This window comes from Lepus europaeus, chromosome 5 (genome assembly GCF_033115175.1).
Source record: "Lepus europaeus isolate LE1 chromosome 5, mLepTim1.pri, whole genome shotgun sequence".
Classification (NCBI taxonomy): Eukaryota; Metazoa; Chordata; class Mammalia; order Lagomorpha; family Leporidae; genus Lepus; species Lepus europaeus.
Window position 1 is genome coordinate 143,736,500 of NC_084831.1, and position 14,894 is coordinate 143,751,393.

At 48.5% G+C, this 14,894-nt stretch overlaps 1 protein-coding gene across 1 annotated transcript in view; it reads left to right on the forward strand.

Moving 5' to 3' along the window:
- The window catches only part of DPP6 (dipeptidyl peptidase like 6), an 889,247-nt gene that overhangs the window by 692,012 nt on the left and 182,341 nt on the right, over positions 1-14,894 (forward strand). Inside the window, exon 8 of the mRNA XM_062193815.1 lies at positions 11,715-11,835. Within this exon, the coding sequence (XP_062049799.1) occupies positions 11,715-11,835 (121 nt within the window). The remainder of the gene's footprint in view (positions 1-11,714; positions 11,836-14,894) is intronic.

Below are 14,894 nucleotides of genomic sequence, written 5' to 3' on the forward strand. Positions count from 1 at the left end.
GCAACCAGGACAGAATCCGGCACCCCGACCGGGACTAGAACCCGGTGTGCTGGCGCTGCTAGGCGGAGGATTAGCCTATTGAGCCATGGCGCCAGCCTCACCATTTCTTACAGCCTCCCTACCTTCAGCTTTGTCTGCCTCCTCTCTCCCCTTAGCCACTACAGCAGAATTTCTGAAATATATTTCTGATTGTACTACTCTTCTGTTTTTGCTTTCTAGGTATCCCTATTACCTAAGAAAATGAGGTTCACATTCCCTAGTATGGACTCAGGCCTTCCCACAGTCTAATCTGTCCCTCTCCCTTGCTACATCTCTCCACTCTTGCACTCCTGATTACTTAAGTTTTGCAGTTCTTCCAACCTATGTATAAGTCTTGAAATGCATCATTATTTCCCAATCTGCAAGCCTTTTCTCACATTTATGCCCGAGTCTGAAGTCTTCTCGCTCTGTGTCTCCACATTCCATGAATACCTAATCAATTTTTCAAGGCCCTGTATCTAAAACCTCCTCAACTCCAAGTGCGACATGTGGCTACTGGTCGATGAGAGCAGGTTTGCTGCTGGTCCAAGTTAAGATCTTTAGTGCTCAGCACATCAGGTGGTCAGCTGTCAGGCTGAAGGACTCGCAGATTGATGGAGAATGGGTTGGTTCAATATGTAGAATTTGCTCAATGAGAAACAGCATGTTATTTTTTTCCCAAATGATCAAAACTGTTTTTTTAAGGTAACTCAATCTATACCATAATTTATTTCATATTTTTTAAATATTTGCTTATTTATTTGAAAGAGTTACACAGAGCAGGAGAGGCAGAGAGGCAAAGAGAGGTCTTCCATCCGCTGGTTCACTCCCCAGTTGGCTGCAACAGCTAGAGCTGCGCCGATCCAAAGTCAGGAGCCAGGAGCTTCCTCTGGGTCTCCCACTTGGATGAGGGGCCCAAGGACTTGGGCGATCTCCCACTGCTTTCCCAGGCCACAGCAGAGAGCTGGATCAAAAGTGGAACAGCTGGCCGGCGCCGCGACTCAATAGGCTAATCCTCCACCTTGCAGCGCCGGCACACTGGGTTCTAGTCCCGGTTGGGGCGCCGGATTCTGTCCCAGTTGCCCCTCTTCCAGGCCAGCTCACTGCTGTGGCTAGGGAGTGCAGTGGAGGATGGCCCAAGTCCTTGGGCCCTGCACCCGCATGGGAGACCAGGATAAGCACCTGGCTCCTGCCTTCAGATCAGCACGGTGCGCCAGCCGCAGCGCGCCAGCTGCGGCAGCCATTCGAGGGTGAACCAACGGCAGAGGAAGACCTTTCTCTCTGTCTCTCTCTCTCACTGTCCACTCTGCCTGTCAAAAAAAAAAAAAAAGGAACAGCCAGGAGTAGAACTGCTGCCCAAATGGGATGCTGGCACTGCAGGTTTACCCACTATGCCACAGTGCCAGCCCCAGATTTATTTCAATTAAGATTGTTTTTAAATAAAATTCTAAATATATATTAATTGGTGCATTTCAGCATCTTCTGTTCATTTTTTTCTGCATTCTTCTTCCCCTACCCTCCATCTTAGTCTCTTTGACACCCACATTGAGGTCCTGTTGAAAGCCGACTCACATGGATGTTAGACCTTCTCTACTTTTTTTTTTTAAGATTTGTTTATTTATTTGAAAGGCAGAGTTACAGAGAGGCAGAGACAGAGAGGTCTTCCATCCACTGGTTCATTCCCCAAATGGCTGCAATGGCTGAAGCTGCTCTGATCCAAAGCCAGGAGCCAGAGCTTCTTCTAGTTCTCCCATGAGGGTAAAGGTGCCCAACTTCCATAGCTGAGAGCTGGATCAGAAGTGGAGCAGCCAGGACTCGAACCAGTGCCCATATGGGATGCCAGCACCGCAGGCAGCAGCTTTACCCACTATGCCACAGTGATGGCCCCACACCATCTCTACTTTAAGATCTCCTGTCTGTCTGCCTTTTAGCCACCCTAGAAAATTCTTCATCACCCACTTCTCCAAAGAGTTGCTATCCCAGTTCTCTAACATCTTTTGAGTTAATAAGACCTGTCCCTCTGGTCTTTCAAAAATTCCAGATATTCTGCTTTCCATAATTTTCTTTTGTGGTTCTGAATTAGAGTGACAGTTTTCTCCCATCACTTAAAACTCCATATCATGGGGCCGGCGATGTGGCGCAGTGGGTTAATGCCCTGGCCTGAAGCACCGGCATCCCATATGGGTGCCGGTTCTAGTCCTGGCTGCTCCACTTCTGATCCAGCTCTCTGCTATGGCCTGGGAAAGCAGTAGAAAATAGCCCAGGTCCTTGGGCCCCTGCACCCATGTGGGAGACCTGGAAGAGACTCCTGATTCCTTGCTTCAGATCAGTGCAGCTCCGGCCATTGCGGCCATCTGGGGAGTGAACCATCGGATGGAAGACCTCTCTCTCTCTCTGCCTCTCCTCTCTCTGTGTAACTCTGACTTTCAAATAAATAAATCTTTAGAAAAAAACTCCTTGTTATTCTTCCTGACTGAATCATGAAGGCTATCCTAGCAGCCATGTTTGGATGAGTTTAGGGAGTGGGTGCTGTCTATCTAGGACCCTCAGCCTCTCTAGAGCCGTGAGGATCCACTTGGATGTGGAGACTCCAGATTGACTTGTATGGGCCAAGATGCCATGAAACTTTCATTCCCAAGTTCTTAGGAAATTAGCTTAAGTTTTCTTGCATTGGAAATGCCCAGGTGTATCTTTCTATACACAGAGATAATGTGGACACAGGGGTAGACGGGAAGAAGGCCAGAATAGAGAACAGATGTAGCAGGTGGTCCTTGTTCTTCTTACAGTTTGATATAGTCCATTCTGAAGATCAAATTAACCCACAGTTGACATTTAGGGTACCGTGTGTGATGGAATCATCTTTGCAAAGAAGAAACAATTTAAATAAATCCCTGGGCAACATCACCACTGCACCGACGTGGACCTCACTCTGTTGGTGAGGTTGGCAGAGTTACCAAATGTTTATAAAGGGTTGGGTCTCCATATGGTGGGCCCCTAGCAAGCAGCAGCAAAGGCCTTGCGTGGAGGCCCAGAGCCCTGGGAGCGAAGCTTCCCTGCTTCTCCAAGGTCCTGAGGGTGCTGCTGCTTCTCGGTGGTTACCGTCCCCATCTATCTCCTGGCTGAATCGAGGCCGACTTCTAGACCCACTTCTCATCACTTTTCAGTCTATGGAGTTTATGTGAGTGATAAGGAGGAAGGAGCACAGGATGAGCACAAAGAGAGAGGCTTCATTCTGGAAGGTTGGGGCTGAGCAGAGCCATAGGGAAGACAGGGTCTGAATGTTGCCAGGGCCAAACAAAGCACCAGGTCAGGGCTGCAGAGGGAGGGAATGTGCCTAGGACACTCCCAGGACACTGAGGAGCTGGCGGAAAGAGCGTGCAGACAGGGTTCCAGGAAAATGGCAGATGGAAGACGTGGAGGCCGGGTTTCACATCTCACTGGAAAATCTTGTCGTTGCCATCACATCCTGATTGGCAGTGACCATTTGCAGACCACAAAGAAAATCCCTGTGTCTTCCTGTGCTTTGTTTACATCTGATTATGTTTTGGAAACTGAAGCACATGTATGTAAAGTGAGAGGCAAAGGTAGATGGGGCCAGCGTTGTGACTTAGGTAAAGCTGCTCTCTGCCATGCCGGCATCTTAAGTGTGCACTGGTTTGAGTCCTAGCCGCTCCTCTTTTAATCCAGCTCCCTGCTTATGGCTTGGGAAAGCAGCAGAGAATGTCCCAAGTACTTGGGCTCCTACACCTATGTGGGGGACCTGGAATAAGTTCCTAACTCCTGGTTTCAGACCAGCCAAGCTCCGGCTGTTGCAGCCATTTAGGGAGTGAACCAATGGATGGAGGACCTCTCTCTGTCTCTGTCTCTCTGCCTTTCAAACAAATAAACATGAATCTTTAAGAAAAAAAGGAGGCATAAAGATAGATGGAGGGAGGGACAGATCCAGATAGAGACCTGTCATCTACTGTTCATTCCCCAAATGCTCCCAGTGGCCAGGGCTTGGCTGGGCCAAAGCTGGGAGCCCACACTTCACTCCAGGCCTTGCACATGAGCGGCAGGAATCCAATCACTTGAGTCATCGCCTGTTGCCTCCCAGGGTCTACATTAGCAGGAAGCTAGAATTGGGCATCAAACCCAGATACTCCAATGTGAGATACAGGCATCCTATCCAGCCGCTTAACCGCTAGTTCCAATGCCTGCCTGCTGAACATAGGCCTTTTTTAAGCTTATGAAAGAACTGATGCTGGACAGCAGGGAGGGGCCTGCTGCAGTCCTGGGAGCGCAGGGCTCCCTCAGCTGGAGCTTGATGAACAGTGCCCATGGGGACAGAGGGCTTTGTTCTTACAGTGGCAATTCCAGCCCCAGAGTTGTAGTTCAGCATCTGAGTCAAGGCCGCAGAAGCCGACCGCGAGTGCAGGCACTGGCTGGGTACCCATGGGGGAAAGGCCATTTGAGAGAAGTGGACAACCCCTTAACCAAAAAGGACTTCATGAGCTGAGCCTGTTAACTGGATCCTAAACAGATAGAAATATTGCAGTTAGAAGGGACTTAAGGTCAGTGTAGACCAAAGGGTCTTGGGTACCTGATCCCATGGGTCCTGAAGAGGGCAGGAAGGGGCTGGTTACCTCCAAGTCTGCCTGAACTGCTGAAGGATTCTGATGACAATTGTAATATGCCATCCCTCCCCACTCCCCCAGCCCAGGTAAGCTCTTCTGGATGGGTCTCTTGAGTGTGAGTTTAGGCCATTGGATTCCTTCTGAATGAAGAAGAGGCGGCCACAGGGGATGTGAGAGGTGGCACTATGACTCACATAGGTGACCGTGGTCACTGGTTCATTTCTAGTTAAAACTCATACCTTTTGGCCAGCGCTGCAGTTCAATAGGCTAATCCTCCGCCTGCAGCGCCAGCACACTGGGTTCTAGTCCCGGTCGGGGTGCCAGATTCTGTCCCGGTCGCTCCTCTTCCTGTCCAGCTCTCTGCTGTGGCCCTGGAAGGCAGTGGAGGATGGCCCAAGTCCTTGGGCCCTGCACCCGCATGGGAGACCAGGAGAAGCACCTGGCTCCTGGCTTTGGATCAGCACAGTGCACTGGCCACTGTGCGCCAGCCGCAGCGGCCATTGTGGGGTGAACCAACGGAAAAAGGAAGACCTTTCTCTCTGTCTCTCTCACTGCCCACTCTGCCTGTCAAAAAAAAAAAAAAAACAAAACAAAAAAAAAAAAAAAACAAAAAAAACTCATACCTTTCATTTGTTCAACCAATTGATAGCAGGGAGTAGCATGCCCTGCTCATAAAGTCGCGAGTCTGGAACTGGGGCTTACAGTACAATCCCAGCTCCTTCTCCTGTTCACTAGTAAGCTTGTACAAGGCACTTTTTTTTTTCCTTTTTTATTTTTTTTTTAATTTTTTTGACAGGCAGAGTGGACAGTGAGAGAGAGAGACAGAGAGAAAGGTCTTCCTTTGCCATTGGTTCACCCTCCAATGGCTGCCGTGGCTGGCGCACCACACTGATCCGAAACCAGGAGCCAGGTGCTTCTCCTGGTCTCCCATGGGGTGCAGGGCCCAAGCACTTGGGCCATCCTCCACTGCACTCCCGGGCCACAGCAGAGAGCTGGCCTGGAAGAGGGGCAACCGGGACAGAATCCGGCGCCATGACTGGTACTAGAAGCTGGGGTGCCGGCACCGCAAGGCGGAGGATTAGCCTACTGAGCCACGGTGCTGGCCTGTACAAGGCACTTAACACCCTCATGCCTTCTGGTTTGAATCCCAGCCCTACCACTGGCCAGTGGTTAGTGGGCAAGTAACTGAACCTCTATTCTCCAGCTTCCTCATCTGCAAAGCAAGAACACTAGTACTTAACCCATAGAGCTTGCCTGCTGGCTTATTTACTGGTTGATTTTAATTTGAGTGACAGACACCAACAGATGCACAGATAGAGGTCCCACCCCCTGGTTCACTCCCCAAATGCCTACAATGGCAGGGACTGGGCTAAGGCTGGGCCAGGCCAGAACCGAGAGCTTTGAACTTAATCCGAGTCTACCACATGGCGGCAGGGACCCAAATACTTGAGTCGCCTGCTGTCTCTGAGTGTGCCTTAGCAGGAAGCTGGAACTGGGAGCAGAGCTGAGACTGAAAACCCAGGCATACGCATATGGGATATGGGAAGCCTGCCTGGCACCTTAAGCACAACCCAAATGGCCACCCCAAGAGTTTACATTTAAAATGAGGTGAGTAGGGGCCAGCATTGTGGCTCAGTGGGTTGAGTCGCTGCTTGTGATGCTGGCATCCCATAACAGAGTGCTGATTCCAGTCTCAGCTGCTCTGCTTCTGATCCAGCTCCCTGCTAATGTGCCCAGGAAGGCAGCAGGAGATGGCCCAAGTACTTGGGTCCCTGTCATCCACATGGGAGACCCTAATGGAATTCAAGGTTCCTGGCCCAAATCTGGTGGTTGCAGCCATTTGAGGAGTGAATCAGTAGATGGAAGATCGATCTCTTTCTCTCTCTCTCTCTCCTCCCCCTCCCGCTCCCACCCATCCACCCTACTCCGTATCCTTGTGTGATGCTCTGCCTTTCAAATAAATAAATAGATTTAAAAAAAATAAAAATGAGGTGAATTAATGCCTATAAAACATTTTTTAACTGGCTGGCCAATACATACACTAATTTGCTAAAAATGGATCAAAGGCCTCATGTAAGCTAAATCTATAAAAATCATGAAACAAAGCATAGGATAAATAGTCACGACCTTGACTAAGCAATGGACTTAGCTGTGACACTGAAACCACAAGCAATGAAAGGAAAAGATAAATTAATCCTGGTGAGAATTAAAAGCATTAATCCTTTATGGTATGAGATGGCAGCTCCCCCACAAGGCCTAGCTTCACCCCTGCAGACAGAATGATTATAATGATATTCCACAGCCATGGTAGATACATCGTTGAGGACTAACTTAGCACCAAGACTCTTTCGGGTACTTGGAATTTGTCACCTCACTCGTTCGTCACATGCCACCCTAAGACTGGGTTCTGTCATTATCTCTACTGACAGCTGAGAAACAGAGGCACAGAGAAGTTCAGCAAATTGGTCCAGGTCACACAGCACAGCCGCTGTGCTCCAAGCACAGAGTGTGCACTCTCGGCACCCCGAGATGTGTGGAAACTGAAGTCTACATGGGGATGTGAACTCCCGGGGCTAATGCTGCCCCCTCCACCCCAACCCTCAAGTCCTTGTGTGTGTCCTGTAACTGCCACAGCAGGGAAAGATCTGGCAACCATTGGTCCCTGGTCGTGGAGGGTCTTGATTCCAGGCTGGAAATTTAGACTTTATGCTGAGAGGAATAGAAAGCTATTTCAGGCCTTCACAAACAGAATGGCATGGGGAAAAAATGGTACTTTAGTACTGAATGAGAACCTGAACATGAATCCATGGGAGAAATCAGAAAGTAGGGAGACATATTCCTAGCGTGTTAGGTCGGGACGACATAAACTACGCAACTAGTGAAGCTGTCAGAGGTGGAAGGTGGGCTGAGGGGAGGGGCTGGGGGGGGGGGGGATGTGGGCTTATCTAGACATCAGTGACTGTGGCTGGGGAGGTACTAAGCTCCTATAGGAACCTCAAATTCAAGCTGGACCAGAACGCCCCTACTGTGCCCATAGTGGGAGAAAAGTAAAAATCGGTCACCCCAATTTTTGACTTTGCCAGGCCCAGCGCCCCCATAATCCCTCACCTACCAGTACGTGGCCTTACTGAACTGCGGACACCACATATACCTCTCGTCATCTTCTGCTCAGATGTCTTAATCTGAATGCTGGAAGGAAAGCGAGAAACATCTTCAAAGCAAATTGCACTCTTCCTTATAGCTTGTTCTTTCATTTCCCTTCCATTAAAAATAAAGCCAAGGTGAAAAAGGACTTAATATCTTATCATAGCAAATTTTACTTACTCAAAATATTAATTGACTACAGTTTGATTTGATTCAAAAATCCATTGTAGGCTCAGAACCCATAAAAGAAACAGAAATTTAGTACTACATCTTACCCTTAGGCAAACTCGTCAGAAGAGCTGCTGGAATTAAATTAGGATGTATACTTGTCCCTGGATGTTTTCCAACTCATTTCTGGTTGAAGTGAATACTTGAAGAGCAGGAGGCCCGAGCAGAAAGCTAATACTGCCACTACCAGGATGGTGCTCTCAGAGCCGTGCTTCCGCGAAGCTGGTTGGGAACACTGTCTTTTGTGTATTTTCAATTTAAAAAATTCAATATTTATTCCATTTCCTGTATTGTGCCAAATACCTGTTCCCAATAGTCTCTTAAATGACACTGATAACATTTTTCTAGAATCAAAATATAAAATTCGCTCAATTTCTACCCTTGGTCTGCAGAGCCCAGCTTTTTTTTTTTTTTTCTTTTTTCTTTTCTTTTTTTTTTTTTTTTTTTTGACAGAGTGGACAGAGAGAGAGAGAGAGAGAGAGAGAGAGAAAGGTCTTCCTTTTGCCGTTGGTTCACCCTCCAATGGCCGCCGCGGCTGGCGCGCAGCGGCCAGCGCACTGCGCTGATCCGAAGCCAGGAGCTTCTCCTGGTCTCCCATGGGGTACAGGGCCCAAGAACTTGGGCCATCCTCCACTGCACTCCCTGGCCACAGCAGAGAGTTGGCCTCGAAGAGGGGCAACCGGGACAGAATCCGGTGCCCCAACTGGGACTAGAACCCAGTGTGCCGGCGCCGCAAGGCAGAGGATTAGCCTAGTGAGCCACGGCACCAGCCGTTTTTTTTGTTTTTTTTTTTTTAAGATTTATTTTATTTTTATTTTTTTATTTATTTTTTACAGGCAGAGTTAGAGAGAAAGAGATAAAGGTCTTCCTTTTGCCATTGGTTTACCCCCCAAAGTGGCCGCTACGGCCAGCACGTTGCGGCCAGCGCGCTGTGCCGATCCGAAGCCAGGAGCCAGGTGCTTCCTCCTGATCTCCCATGCAGGTGCAGGGCCCAAGCACTTGGGCCATCCTCCACTGCCTTCCCGGGCCACAGCAGAGAGCTGGACTGGAAGAGGAGTAACTGGGACAGAATCCAGCACCCCGACCGGGAGTAGAACCCGGGATGCCAGTGCCACAAGTGGAGGATTAGTCTAGTGAGCCGTGGCGCCGGCCAAGATTTATTTTATTAAGACATAGTTACAGAGAGAGGTAGGGCCAGAGAGAGAGGTCCTCCACCCTCTGGTTCACTCCCTAAATGGCCACACCAGCCGGAGCTGAACTGATCCAAAGCCAGGAGCTGCTTCTGGGTCTCCCACATGGGTGCAGGGGCCCAGGCACTTGGGCCACCTTTCATTGCTTTCTCTGGCCATAGCAAAGAGCTGGATTGGAAGAGGAGCAATGGGGACTCAAACTGATGCCCATATGGGATGCTGGCACTGCAGGCCCAAGCTTTAACCCACTGCACCACAGGGCCAGCCCCTGCAGAGCCCAATTTCTATCGACATTGAGTATTTGCAAATCTGGCCAGCATCCTGAAGTGCCAGTAGGGATACAGGCAGAGAATTCTATACAAACTTGCAGGACACAATTGATCAATGCTGGGAACCTTGTTGTTGTACAGCAGGTTGGGCTACTGCCTATGACACCAGCATCTCATTTTAGCATGCCAGATCCAGTCCCAGCTGCTCTGCTTTGGATCCAGCCTCCTGCTGATGTGCCTGGGAAAGCAGCAGAAGATGGCCTAGGTACTTGGGCTCCTGGCACCCATGTGGGAGACCTGGATAGAGTTCCTGGTTTCTAGTTTCAGCCTAGCCCAGACCAGGGTGTTGTGGCCATTTGAGAAATGGACTAGTAGGTGGAAGTCCCTCTCCCCTCTCCCCTCTCCCCTCTCCCCCTCCAATCTCCCTCTCCCTCTCTCCCTCCCCCTCCAATCTCCCTCTCCATTCTTCCTTTTCCAATAGATCTTAAAACACATAAAAAAATAATTGATCAATGCTTAGAGTGCCAGATATCATGTAGGCTCATTTATAGTTTAAGAGTTTCAGGAGATACCAGAAAGATACCAGTTCCTAGAACACTGGTTCTTAAATTTGGCTGCACATTGGAGTCTCCTGGTGTGTTTCTTTAAGAAAGTTGATGCCTGGGTCCCACCCCCAGATATTCTGAGCATTTGGGTTGGGCTGGTGGATTGGAAAAAAAAGGGTTTTCAGTGTTCTGCTGGTCATCAAACATCAAAATCTGAGAACCACTACCTGGACCACTCTCTTCCCTAGAGAAAGGGCAAAGATGCCCATGGTCAGAATTATAATACCTCCCACTGCACCCAGCTCCACAAATGTGTCCCATCACCAAGGCCAGCTGGAGAACAATTCCACTCTGTTTCACAGCTTCACAGTCAGTGGGTTCTTGTAGCTGTCTTCCTGGGTGGCCCCCCTCTCTGCACTTCCCTCATCAGCACCCCTCAGGTGGCTGCAGCCAGATCCTCCCATTCAGGGTCTGTCTCCTCATGGCCACGCTGTCTCTAGACTCATCCTCAGGAGACTCGCATCGGATCACAATAGCCCCTGCTCAGCTCGGGGCCAGGGGCTTCCTGTTGCTGTCGGGACTCCTTACAGGAGACCCGCCGTGACTTCCGCCCCTCTGCCAGCTGGCTCCTGGCCTCTTCTCAGGCATCTTTTCCTGTCTCGATGGGTCAGTGCACAGGGAGCATTGTTTCAGGTCCTCCTAGCACCTTGCCGACTGTGGACTCTGGAGTTCTGGCAAGCTCTTCCACCTGGGTACTCATAGGTCCTCTCCCAGACTCCCCGACATTTGGGTCTCAGCTCAAAAACCATCTTCGTGACATTCTGACATGCGATGCCTCATGGTTGAACCCTGAGGATGGGATGCTGGGTGACATTGCCAAACACCAAAGGGACAAGCGCTTAATAATCCACTTACTTGAAGTCTCTAGAATAGACAATCCACAGACACAGGAAGTAGAACAGTGGGTGCTGGGGCACAGGAGTTGGTATTTAAGGAGGATGACGTTTCAGTTGAGAGAGTTCTGGACTCTCAGAGATGGAGGGTGTTGGTGGCTGTTTTACATGTGAATCTGCTTAATGCCACGGGAAAGGATTGAAGTGGTCAATGTGGTGTCATGTAGCTTGTATCACAATGAATTTTTTTAACTACTTTTTGGTGGAAGCCTTGCCTGCCCTTGGGTGACCCTGCTACGTGTTTCCAGACCCCACATGCCTCCCTCTCAGTGGCCTGTGCAGTTTCTCTTCTTTGCCCAGATGATAATTCCCATTTTGTTCACCATGGTCGCCCCCTGTGATTGGCACAGAGCGGGTGCCCACTACAGAATTCTTAAGGAGAATTGACTGAATAAAATTCAGATTTCCAGTTTCCCAGCCTACTAATCTGAATTGCCAGGAAAAACATGATTGCTTAAAATACTCAATCCAATTTGATGCTAATGAGCCCAAAAGCTTCAGACCACACATGATCCAGTTGTAAATGGTCGTGTGGGTGGACTCTGCGGAGTTGGAGTTTCTGATACATCCTTAAATGTAGGTGATGTTGGAGGCAGGTAAACCTTGAACAATCCTGAGAACACTTATGTTCTGTCAGGTGAATACAATAGGAAAATGAACACAGCATTGATGACTTCAGGTTTTTAAGAGCACCCTTCTTAACACACATTTCCTTTGTTAATGCTGTGTTTTTTCCCTCTGTCCAAATTAGATATTTATATTTGAAAACAATATCTACTACTGCGCACACGTCGGGAAACAGGCCATCCGAGTGGTCTCCACAGGGAAGGAGGGTGTCATTTACAATGGCCTCAGCGACTGGCTGTATGAAGGTAAGACTTGGAGTGGGCTCACAGCGGTGGTGGTTTTGCTAGACTGAGGTCATGGCTTCTGTTCTTCCTTGACTAAACATTCTACTCTAGTTTCGTAAATCTCCAGCTGTATTTAAAAGATTCTGTTGGAGCTGCACGGAGCATCAGGCTGTCAGCAAGGGCACTCACCTAGTGGCCCATTGTGCAGGATTCCCAGGTGGCAAGAGAAGCCACAGTGGGAGACTGGCTGAATGAGGAAGTGACTTCTAGGGCCACTTAAGGGTTGCAAGTGCAAGGTATGGAGTGCCTTGTTTTTCCTGGGGAAGAAGGGATAAGGTAAATGTTTCCAAAGAAACCAGAGTGACTCACTATTCCAAGCACATCTACCTTGCTGGACGTGTTCTACTACTGGTTGGCCCATGGGGCTGGAAGACTCCTGCTGTAAACATTATTAAGTTGCTAAAACTCTGAGGGAGAAGCGTTCTTCTTAAACTTTTATAATCTGTCTCCATGCTAATGAGACTTTTACCGTAACAGTGACAACCAGGTATGGATCACGCTCAGGTGTCAGGCACAGTTCTAAGCACTTTGCTATCCATGACCTCCTGGAACCCTCTGGCACAGTCCATTTGAGTGCTAGAATGAGGTGCTACACACAGGTGCTTAGACAATAGGATTTATTCCTCACAGTTCTGGATTCTTGGAAGTCCAAAATCAAGGAGCCCGCAGACTCGGTGCCTAGAGAGGCCCCTCCTCCCAGCCTCCACACTCACACTCCTGCCTTCTTGCTATGTACTCATGTGACAGACAGCACAATCTCTTTGTCTCCCTACAAGGGCACAAATCTCACCTGTGAGGGGGTAACTCACCCCTAGGTTGGGTCAATGGGGGAGTTGGGGAAATTCTGGGCATCTTACCAAGGCAGTATCATTTTCTCCCAGTGCTGTGCAGTATTGAGTGGCTTTGTGTACCATAAAGTATAAAGCAGATGGATCTGTGAGATCAGCAATACTCCCATCATCACCTCACTGAGGTCACTGGACATAAAGTTCTGGGGCTGGATTTTTTATTGTTTTAATTGAGGTATCATTTGCACACAATAAAAGCACATCATAAGGAGAATCTTCATCATCCCAGAAAATTCCCCCCATGCCTTTCCAGTCATTTCTCCCCAATTCCACATTTCTCTCCAAAGATCAACTTCTTCCTAGTCTCTAGGCAGCTTCCAAACAAGGCTGTCATCTCTACCATGGTCACCTTGGAAAACTCTTGTTAGTGCAAACATGGCTGCCAGGGCACAGAGCACTCTTAAGTGTCCTTCTCTCCAAATTGCCTTCTGAGCCCCAGGAAATAACCCTTGAGGATTTTCTGTTGTTTGCTTTGTTTTGTTTTCCTTTATGTGAGAGGTAGAGAGAACGCACACAGCCATCTGCTAATTCACTCTGCAAATGCCTGGGACTGGACCAGGCTGAGGCCAGCAGCCAGGAGCTACAAATCAGAAGCTCAATCCGGGTCTCTGATGTGGGCAGCAAGAACTCAAATACTTGAGCCATCACCCGCTGCCTCTCAGGATGCACATTAGCAGGAAGCTGGAGCAGGGAGTCAAACCCAGGGACTCCAATATGGGATACTCGGGTCCTAATCAGTATCTTAGCCACTGGGCCAAATGCCTGCCCCCACCTTGAAGTTTTTTCGCCACATGGTGTCTTTGGCCCCACCGCAGGGAGCCCCTGAGACAAAACAGACACTGGTCGGTACCCACTGTGGTTACATTTGCTTTGTGCAGAAGCAGCTCTGGCAATGCCATGCTCTGAGGTGTCCCTAGCTCTGTGTAGGAGGTACAGGCAGCATCAGACACAGAAAACCCACAGTAGCAAGGCCTCTTGGTGCTGCACAGAATCCTTTATGTGGGGATGGCCCGCAGGCCGGACCACCCGCTGTATACTGAATAGACTGTTGACAAGACTCCAAAGTCCTGTGAGTGTTGCCCCTGGGAAACCAAAAACCTCCCTAAGAAGAACTAGAAAACTCTGTCCTATGTGTGCCCTGGTATCTGAGATGCTCTTGCAGTGTTACATTTTTGTTTTGGTATGAGACGTGTTTTGTATCTAGATAGGGAAGAGATCACAGAGACGGGGTTGGGAATACTGTATGCTTAAAGCAAGGCTGTGGGGTCCCATGGACCCAGACAGGAGGCACAGCCCAGTCATGTGACCTTGGCAATTGACTTCTACTCCCAGAACCTCAACTTGTTCATCAGTAAATGGAAATATTGCATTCAACAAAGTATTCTTTCTGAGATTGCAAAGGGAATGTATTTAGCATAGATAGTAAGCAGTCAGCAAATGGTAGTTGCAGTTAACACTCCACCCAGCAAAAAATACGATGATAGAGGGCGAGGGCCGGCATTGTGCGCAGTGGGATAAGCCATCACATGCAACAATGGCATCCATGATGGTGCTGGTTCATGACCCAACTGCTCCACTTCCAATCCAGCTCCCTGCTCATACACATGGGAAAGTAGCAGAAGATGGCTCAAGTACTTGGGCTCCTGCACCCATGTGGGAGACCTGGATAAACCTCCTGGCTTCAGCAGCCACGTGGGGAATGAACCAACATATGGAAGATATCTCATTCTCTCTTTTCTCTCCTTCTCTCTCTGTAACTCTTCCTTTCAAATAAATAAATCTTTTTAAAAATGTAATTATAATGTGGCAATTAATATTATTGTAATTGTTTACTACTTATTTTTATTGTATAGGAAAAAATATTTTAAAAAACAGATAGGTAAAGCCAACATTTCCAAGTGGCCATTCTGCCACCATAATAGGAATTGTCAAACCTGAAAGTTCAGAAGAGGTCAGTAGAATTAAAGACCCCAAGGCCCCCAAATAGAGAAAGCTTTAGCTTGCTCTAGGACTAATCTCAAAAAATCCATAACCAGGAGATTTTAAATATCTTTTTTAGTATCTTCCTAATGAAAATTAAAAGTTCCTTGCTTTGCCATTCAAGCTAAGCTTGTGCTTTAACAAACCCACTGAGAGGAATTTTGTTTCTTCAAGGCATTTACACAGAATTGT